At 41.4% G+C, this 10,172-nt stretch overlaps 1 protein-coding gene across 1 annotated transcript; it reads left to right on the top strand.

The window, feature by feature from the left end:
* Window positions 1-2,093: 2,093 nt before the first annotated feature.
* On the top strand, window positions 2,094-9,104 carry LOC104946745 (diacylglycerol kinase beta-like; the record flags this gene model as incomplete). The annotated part of the gene is made up of 2 exons (XM_010772629.1): window positions 2,094-2,184; window positions 8,903-9,104. Coding segments are annotated over 2 exons (293 nt in total), but the record flags the coding sequence as incomplete, so codon positions are not given.
* Window positions 9,105-10,172: the final 1,068 nt, after the last annotated feature.

Here is a 10,172-nt window from a genome sequence, read left to right as displayed (position 1 = left end):
AAAAGGTTAGCAAAAAAAAGTTGTAGTTCCAGATCTTTTTGGTGTGAACGCAAAATCCCAGGAACTATCGGAACTATTCCCCGTACTTTTCCCGTTTACTTCCGATAGTTCCTGGGATTTTGCATTCACACCAAAAAGAGAACTTAGTTCATGAGAACTTTCCCCCCTTTTTAGTGCCTGCTAGAGAGGTGGTACTTTCCTGGGGAGAAAAAAGTTCCAATTTCTGATTGCCTGGGCGAATTGCAAGCCACGCCCCGTAAAACTCTGAAAAGTTGCTGCTGGGAGTCCCAGCATCTTCTACTGAAGCCAGTCCCCAACTCCGGGGACTTCCGGCCGGGAACTTCGGGTGGCAGTATACGCCCTGAAGTTGTTTGCGGCCTGCCAGTAAACCCAAAGCAGAAGAAGAAGTGACATCAGTGACGTCAGCGGCTTCATTTGCGTAATATTCCCTCAAGGAACTTATTCCGGTGTGAACGCGATCGGCTCTTCCATTGGGGAACTAAATGCTGGGAACTAAGTAAGGCAAAGTACTTGGTGTGAAAGCGGCTAATGGTTTGCCCACATGGTACTGAGCTGTTGTGGCAATAGCTGTGTTATCAGTATCAGCAGCTTGTCAAATGATCTATGAAGTATTTGTCTTTGTAGAGACATCAGTTATGATGTTTGCAGGGTTTCTCTGGGTTTTAAGGGTGAGTACAGCCTTTACAAATCATTTTGTAGACTTACGGTTAAGCTTTAGATACTCCTTTCTCTGTCTGACACTCCTATTGTATAAGATAGCAGGGGAGAGTCGATAACCCCAGTCTGTTCAAAGATTGTGATACATCTCTCAAAACACCAGATCAAAAAGGGTCGAATGGGGAAGCTTTGAAGTCATGACCAGGAGGCAGTTGACGGCCTAAGATAAAACCAAGGAGGACATTTGCCCCTCCCCCGACAGCCAATCAGTGTGTTTTCTCTTACCAAATGGCTCTCCTTCCAAATAAACATGCTTAGACTTAGAAAGTCTCTGACTAGGGCCAAAGACACTTCCAACAGTCCGAATCTGTCCGACTCTTTTGTAAATTAAGTTGGTGTGAGGTATAGTGGAAAGGTGTTGGATGTGTTTTCTTTATTGATGCATCCAAATTATTGCTATCTGCACAGACTTTGTGATCCGACAGAAAGGTCAGAATGTAGAACTTACATAGGCAATACAACAGTGTGGGCTACCTGAGTAAATGCATTGTAATTGTAAAGTATTACTGATCAATCTCCTGGTATTTGTAAGGTGATCTGTGTATTGATCTGTTATTGTAATTGTTGGTGTGATAGAGACAATGCTATGTTTTTAGTGTCCGTTCATTGTGTACCTGCACAAATGGAAATAAGCTAATGGCAATTTATGGTCCTGCACTTATAATAGTAATTCATTTTGTGACATGATTCCCTTTACCTCCACTTGTCTTCAGTTACTGCACCAGTTGTTTTCCCTTCATTTATCACTGTTGAGAACTCCCCTGTCCAGCAGAGATTTCACCTTGACTTTGTTATTCAGCCACCGTCCTGTGCCAAAACTGCACCAAATGACATCGGGACGTAAACAGCGAGGTCATCTCTGACAAACCCTCTGCAGGGCACAAATGAACCGCTGTTGAGTCAGTCCTGTGGCATGCTTTCGAGTGCTGTGAATCACACAAATATTTCCCCTTATCATACAGTCTCCACCAGCAATGTTTCACCCTGTGTCCCCTCCAGAGGCAATGTGGATATTTCAACTCTCAACATATGTTTACTGAGGCGACTGTTTCAATGAAAGCGTGGACAACAGAAGGACAGATGGTGGGGTTAACTTGCTGTGTTTCTAGTGGCCAGTGTCTACACTTTAATGCTTGAGGATGCATCGATGGAGCTTTGACCTTCGTGGTCACATGGCTGCAAGGGCTGTCAAATCCAAAATGTGACGTGACTTAAGGCAATCGGACAGCTTCAATATGTGTCCAGTGCACCCGAAAGCAAGTCAGGCTGTAAGCTTGAAACACTGTGCTCGTGTGAAAGCCAATCTTTTTTTATATGTTTGTCTAAAAACATGTCTGTCTTCTGTGTCTCCTCAGAATGAAGAACAAGCTCTGGTACTTTGAGTTCGGCACCACTGAGACCATATCTGCCACCTGCAAGAAACTCAACGAATGCATAGAAGTGGAGGTGAGTTCAAGTCTGGAAATCTTTGAATTATCACAAAGCACTGGCACACTATCAAATGTACTCTCTGTATTTAACCCATCCTACTACTTGGAGCAGTGGGAGCTATTATATTCACACAGTTCACATTTCGTATTTGAACATTCAGGAACCGTTTCTCAAGCCAAGCCTACAGACTGAGACTTCCAAAAAGATGGAAAATATATTTAAATACCCGAGAATATATATGATGCAAAAGAAAAAGTAAAATATGGAACATGTTGTGTACACTACATGTCAAGATTGTTGTTTTTTCCACCGTTTTACTGACAGACTCTTAGATGCTGTTGTTCTCTAATGTGTTGCAGATATTCACAACAAAGTAGTTTTCTCATATTAATAAGGTGGGCTATTTATAGTACACCATCAGATTAATGCTCCATAAAGTTACTGATTGCCTCATTCTGTCAGACGGCGCAGTATAATCTGTCACCATGGTCGCTTGAAGCACAGCAAGACTCAGAGAAAACACTCACCGTTTCAAAAACAATTGGGAAAATAGCGAACAACCTGTCTCCATATGTTTGAAAAAGCACATTTTTTGAATTGTTTTACATTTTTTGTTGAAATATTTAGGATTTCATTAGCTCAAGTTAATGAATTTCCTTTATTTCTTAAACATTCAACTTTGCATTCCTCTTTATTTATCTTATTGTCGGAAAACACAAACAGAAATGTTTTTGAAATTACTTTTCAATGGTAGATTAATCCACATATACATGGTGCTCTAGTGGTATGCAATTGACATTAAAACATAGTATTTCTCATTGCATTATGTGAGATGATCCCGTTTAAAACTTAAAAAATTTATTTATGTTACTTCCTGCAAAGTTACCATGGCCTATTTATCTAACACTCAGACTCAGCAGAGAACCAATAATCAAGTAATTTTCCTTTTCACGCAAGTACACAGGCTTTCAACCATGCTCCCGTTTTGACGCAGAATTTGTCAGCCTGATTGAATCTCAAGGATTTATAAGCCTAGTCCTCTTGACTGAGGGCAGTTTTCTAAAAAGACACTTGGATTGTATTTTATCTGACTCAGAAAAACTTGTATGTTGTGACTAACACATTATCCTGGAACCCATCAGTTATGGTTTCTCTTTAAAGGCTTCTATACGTACTTTCTGAAACGCTCTATACTGCTGGTGGTGAAACAGCTCTTTCCTGAGAATACACTGACGATGATGACATGTGTACCGCTCAGAGAGTTATTGTTTCCATGTAAGCTCATCATCTCTAAAAAGAAACTGAGGGACAACTGTGTAGGCAGGTAGCAGATCATAAGGGGGGTCATGTGACGTGCACAGGCAGGAAACTTTTTGGAGGGCACCTAGTGAGAGGTGCTAAACCACCGGGTGTAGAAAATAAACGCCAGGTGACAGTAGGGAGGGTTAAAGTGAAGGTGTTGTCTTCACAGCTTTTACTGTGAAGCAGCTGCATTAATTGTTGGGCTTGTATTACTATGACCTCAACGAGGGAGGACAGACCTAACACATTTAACAGTGAAGTGAAGCTACTGTTTGTGAGATAAGTCCTAGGAGACCGTTGATCTTTACATGCCCTTAAGTTTGCCCTTCTAACATGCAATCACATGCATGTTAGCATGCTACTTAGCCACATAGATAGAACATTTCCAGCTACCAGTCATATTTTCTTTCATGCAAGTTAATTCATTATTTTACAGCCAAAACTAGGGGACATTTTCTTGGGAATCTAAATTATTATGAGGGCTGTTAAAATAAGTTGGTCGGAATATTGAATCACTTGTTAAGGCCAGGGCTGCCAACACTCACGCATTGAGCGCGAGAGTCACACAATTAACCCATATCTCACGCACTCACGCCACACTTGCCTTTTCTCACGCTAAGTTTTCGTCCAAAAATAAATGTATATAAATATAAAAATAAAGTGAAGGAACAGCAAACCGAGCAGTCTACGAAATGAGACGGTCTTCTGGCTTCAGTAAAGTTGGAACGATATTGGGAGATTCTGATTTCACGGATCAATAACTCATTAACAAAACGTTATTCAGAAACAAATGACGTCTCCTAAGTACCGTGGTGAGGTTGAAAACGAACTACAATCACATTTTGATTAAAAAAAAAGCCAATACGCGCCGCCCTCCGAGCTGGACACATTACATTGGTCTCTATTTGCAGCCGGAGAAGAAACGAGTGCTCAGGGACCGTCTGCTGTGTGCAACTCCGAAAAAAGAGAATACAATAATATTCAATCACTATTATACAGCTTATTACTGCCAAACTCACTACACACACATCAATAGTCTCCTGGTGGTCATACTACAGTAGAGAGTTTTGAAGGATATGCTTTTGAATAATTTTGGGGAATATTTATAACGTAAATCTTCAATAAATATGGCATCATCTTAAATAACTTTTCTATTATACAGTATATTTCTACCAAACTCACTATTTGCATTGTTGTTGTTAGCATCTGGTTAGCTAGCTGCGCTAACGGTAAAGCTGTTTCTCAAACAATGAGAGGGAAAGCTCTCTCCTGTCAGGCTGAGAGAGATAACTACAGCTCAGTGAGGTAAGCAACTCTGTTTAGATAGTTAACTTTAGTCTAGTTATCTCAGTGGGTCTCAAACGTTTTGGTCACCATTTATGAGAATAAATGAAAAACAGTTATGAAATACTATGACAGTAAAACAAGAATAAAGAAATGAGTTATTTGTAAAATATCCATAAAGAAAAAGAAAATCTGTTTACAGTTCTGTTTCATATGGGTGTTGAGAGCTGTATCCTTAAATTCATTTTGCTCTCAAAGTGCGCCAGGTTGATGCATTTAACTTCAATATTTATCACTTGTAAAATAGCACTTTACCTCTGCTTAGACCTATATGCCATTTTATATGCTGTGAGCTTATTATCGAGCCTTCATTGTAAGAGTCGCGGGTACACTGTGTATGTGCGCGTATTCCACTGGAGCGCCCGGTACATTAAATGGAAACCCTAGTTTGTACATGTTCAATACATGTATAACACTGTACACATGAACGTTTCTTTCTTCGGATCACCAAAAAAGAAATCTCACTCCAAGCTGAACTCAAATGTTGGCAGCCCTGGTTAAGGATAGGTAGGCTACGGACAACTGCAGTGTGAACACTTCTCCAAACACTTTATAGAGCTGTTCAATATCAGGCTGCTATGTGTTATGTAGTTTTCCACACATGCACACACACACACATTATGCTGCTTTGACACAGCAAGAATCAACCATGCATGCTGAGTCACAGCAATGTGTTGCTGCAATTCTCCGTTTGACTTATCTGATGAGTCTAGACGAGGCTATGAAACACAATATCATTCAGAGTTAGGCCAAGAGTGTACATATCATAAAGTATGATTCGACATTCGGCCAATTTATATGTATTACCTCCACCAAGGGCGTTGTGTTTGTGGTTTGCTGTGTTGCTCGGTTTGTCTCTCAGAAGGATTACAGAAAAACCACCAGTCAGATTTTCATTTAACTTGGTAGAAGGGTATAGCCTTAGACAAATTTGGAGCAGATCTGAATACAAACTGTTTTTACTTGCCTTGAAAAGGCCTCGATGGAGGTCTGTGCGCTCTGAATGCCCTTGTAGTTGCTTTCGGCTTCAGACAACCGCACATCTGGCCTCTGTCCAAGTAATGCGTCAGGGAAAAAATAAAACTTGCTGGTGTGAAAAGGGAGTACAAGCATGGGTATCTAACTCTATGATACAGCACATATTACACTGCAACCCTAATCTCTATGGCGTCCATTACCTTAGATGTTAAATGTAGCTATGTCACTCAGGGGCAGAGGTCGCGTTAACCGAATATTTTCCGTCTATGACAGATTTCTTTTAACAATGACGGAAAAATCTGAAAGTAGTCCGTCATTTTGACAAATTAGAACAAACTCGGAACAGCGCCAAATTTTCCCCACAGCGAGGCTCCGGTGTTATGCCGTGTTAAGCATACCCGCCAACAAGGAAATTATATAGTTTCCAAACCTGACTTTGCCGTACAAATCATTGAAATGTCTGAGTTTTGGCATACGCTGTGCGCGCTCCCGCGAGGTGCAGTGGGCATGCATAACACGGCGCTAACAGCTCATGAGGGTGCGCCCCCCCCACCCCCGTTGACAGTTCACGAGCGTGCTCTCCCCCCCCCGCCCCCACGTCAGAGTTGTGTGAAGCCTGTGTGAAGCCCGACGGGTAATACTGGATTTTGACGGGCTGCGAAAAAGTCAAGCGCAACCTCTGCTCAGGGGAAATCATGTACATGCTCTGTGGTTTCCTGGTGGCAGAAAATATTTTTGCATTTAGCTGGTCAGTAAATGTCTATGCTAATAACTAAGTTTCTTATTTCTTATATTGAATCACAGGTCAATGCCAACAGAGGTGAACAAAATAAGCTGCATGAGCTTTGTTTGACCTAATTAGATTTGTTGAGCTATACACAAAGCAGCCAATCAGAGACCCCCAGAGAGCTAAAGCTGGGGGCTTGACACTTCTGGCAGAAGAGAAGTGGAAGGGCTAAGCTGTAAAGCAGCATTGATTTCAGTGACGGCAGTGAGACAAAACGGGTAATGTGATTACATACAGTAGGCCTACAGCTAAGTTGACCAGTAGACGCCAGAAGAGCCTGTGAACAAATCCCAGTTAAACGATTAAATAATAACCCAGGGTGTAACTGGTGCTGCTGTGTCATCTTACGTCAACAGAACATGTGAATCCTGCACTCTTTACCTTAAAAGTAGAATTGTCAGACCCATTTAACAATGTGGTTTAACAAAAGTTTTAATTAAACAATGTCAGCCCGTGTTTTATCTATTCATAGTTACTCTTGTGACTGTAAGGTTTGGAAACTAGAGAAATGTAAGAATACGCATCAAAGCTCATGGCATTTGACAGTGAAATGCATTGAAAGGAACAGAAGGAATGACTTTACCAAAATAACTTCGCCAATAATATGATTTCTATACAGATGGAAGCAACACATGGTGGATCATATGAAACTGGCTAATACCATATCCTTGTATCACAAGTTATTACATTTCATGTTCCAGACTTCTGTTTGAAATCCCGGAAAATACTATACTCATCACCATCCATCTTTCCTCCTGGAGAATGTTGCTGCTGTTCACCCTCATCGATCACACTCACTTACCATCCACCCTTCTTTCAACCTCTTTAGCTTTACTCCCTCTACCTTCCTTTACCTTCCTATCTATCTCCCCCCACTCCAGCTGTAGGGGTCCTTGACCTTGTGACCCCTACAAGAAACCCTTTTGACCCTATTCCCTCTTCTCTGTTACTTCTCACCTCCTGCACTTTGTAAGCAGCATATCGCAATTCTCAGGATATGTTCCTAGTCCTTTCATAAATGACAGACCTGTATCTCTTTTATTTGTATTTCCAAGACATTAAAATACAGTTTTAACCAACTTTTTGCGTTAAAACTCAACTGAGAAGAATAATTTTTAACTGACCGAAGCTCTTCGTTCTGTCAGAGCCAACTGAGTCTTCTGTTTTTAAAACGTATACACTAGACTTGTAGGCTGCACAGTGAACAACCAGTTCCTCTTCTCAACCTTGAAAAGATTGAGCGTATCAGGCTCTGCACTGACAACTTGCTCATGGAAACCGTTTTATTTCTAATAACAGGAGTTCCACAAGGCTCCATCATGGGCCCTCTACCCTTCCATATCTGCACAGGAATACTTAATATCCCTTCGTTTTTCTTGATATACTGGCATGGCTTAAATGCTATGCTGATGACACCCAGCTATTCGTGTAATTCCCCCATCAACATTCAGGTGGAGGCAAACTTTTCTGGATTGATTGTCAAGGCACCACCTCAAACTCAACCCTGACTAGTCTGGGCTTGTGTTCCTTCCGGAGAAAGGGTTCATTCACCTCAGTCCATCACCATTAACAACACCACGGTGGCCTTGACCCTGTCAATCAAAATGATGTTGTCGACAAACATTGCAGCAGTCCTGCTCAGTTCCTCCTTTACATCAAGAGGACTAACAGGGGAGGAGTCCAAGGTGCTGATCCAGCTGTCAGCCACTAGGCCTCAGCGGCTGATACAAAATGCTGCTGCTTGCCTTGTATTCAACCTTTCCAAATGTTTTCACAATACTCAAATTCTCCCTGAAATACACTGGCTGTGTTGCTGTTTGCATCCAGTTCAAGAACCTGCTTTCCCCCTAAAGCTATGGTCAACCACTACATCCCTGCCAGTGCATTGGGCTCCTTTGCCTTTAGACATTTAGATGATCTTTTTCTCACAAATCTCGGTCCTTTGTTCTGAGCTGCGGGCTACAACCCAACTTGTTATAGTGTACAACTCAATACCCATTGCTAGCATTTACGTACAGTATCTCTTGTTTCTTTTAGAACATCTCAAACACGTATTTGTTTCAAAGGGATACACTCACAAATGTGGATAATATCTCACTCTTGTTTCCACTTGGTTTGAGTATTGTAAGTGGTTTTGGACAAAAGCGTCTGCAAACTGAATCTAATGTAATATATAACCTTGCATTTGTGATCCTACAGCTTCAGTGCACAAACGGGGGCATAACTTTATGTATTATGTGTTTTAGCTGCTCCTGTCCTATATGTTTTTTCATTGTCCTTATCTTTCTGTCTTACTCTATTTTCTCTGAATTTTCTGCTCAGTGCGACGGTATCATCTTGGACCTCAGCAACACCTCCTTGGAGGGCATAGCTGTGCTCAACATTCCCAGCATGCACGGCGGCTCCAACCTGTGGGGCGAGTCGAAGAAGAGGAGGAACTACAGCCGCATGAGCAAGAAAGTTCCCGACCGGATGCCAGCCAGCACCGTCACGGACGCAAAAGAACTCAAATTCTGCATGCAAGGTGAGTCAAAGCAGATGAATGACGACTGTGCAATTTCAACTTTGCATCATGAACGAGGCAACAGTGTGTTTGGTTATCAAACAAATACTATTAAATGTATTTCAGCCACAGTATTGTAAAAACCAAGCAAAGATTTAGAGATGTCAATATGTGCTCTTTTTAGGCTCTTCTTTGTATCCGATCAGAGACTAGTGCAATCAAGACAGACTACAACGTTAAAAAAAACCTGACGTGGTCTCTATCTGACTTTAATCTTACTTCAACTCAAGCCTGGACTATTATTACTTGTACAGCTAGTGGTTTATTATTACCAATATGACCTCTGCCTGCATGCAGTGCTGCTCGTACGGTGACTTTCTCTTCACACAGTCCCAGCTGAGAGTGACTAATTCAACCCTTAGAATCTGTTCTACATTCACAAAAAAATCATATTTTTAGACTCTAACAGGGTCAGGCGGTGCACCACCACTATAATACCACCATGGGAAACCCTGCACTATAGTTTGAGTGATGTGATTTTAAATCAAGGTTATAACCAAAGTAATCAGCCTCTGCAGGGTGTCTGGTTCCTGAATGTGTGGCAGCAGCTTGTTTTTGGTTCAAACTGAATATAGCACAAGTGTGATTCATATTACTACCTTCTATTCACTTCTCTCTGCAGCTATGATTGACTTAAAATGTACTTTACTCAATGGTAGTTTTTCGTCCTCATGAGAGAAACCATTTTCCAGTCAGGTTTTCAAAATGCCTACATTACCTTGTTGTTGCCTACATGTAGGTACATAATGTTTATTTCTTAATCAGACATCCTTTTAATTTATTCTCTAATCTACAAAACAGTATTATTTTTCTAATTTACTTCCCACTGCTAACCATCTGCTTATGTTTTCAACTCTCCCAGTGTGTCACTCCATCACAGCTGGGCCTTTAGGCGCGTTCACACCAAGTACTTTTCCCAGAAAGATTCCTGAGAACTCTTTAGTTCTCATGAACTAAGTACAGATCGCGTTCACACCGGAATAAGTCCCTGGGGGTGGATTAGGCAAATGAAGCCGCTAACGTCACTTC

This window comes from Notothenia coriiceps, unplaced genomic scaffold, assembly GCF_000735185.1.
Source record: "Notothenia coriiceps isolate Sejong01 unplaced genomic scaffold, NC01 NC01_scaffold00011517, whole genome shotgun sequence".
Classification (NCBI taxonomy): Eukaryota; Metazoa; Chordata; class Actinopteri; order Perciformes; family Nototheniidae; genus Notothenia; species Notothenia coriiceps.
Note: the sequence above shows the minus strand (reverse complement) of the source record. Positions and strands in the feature narration are given on the sequence as shown.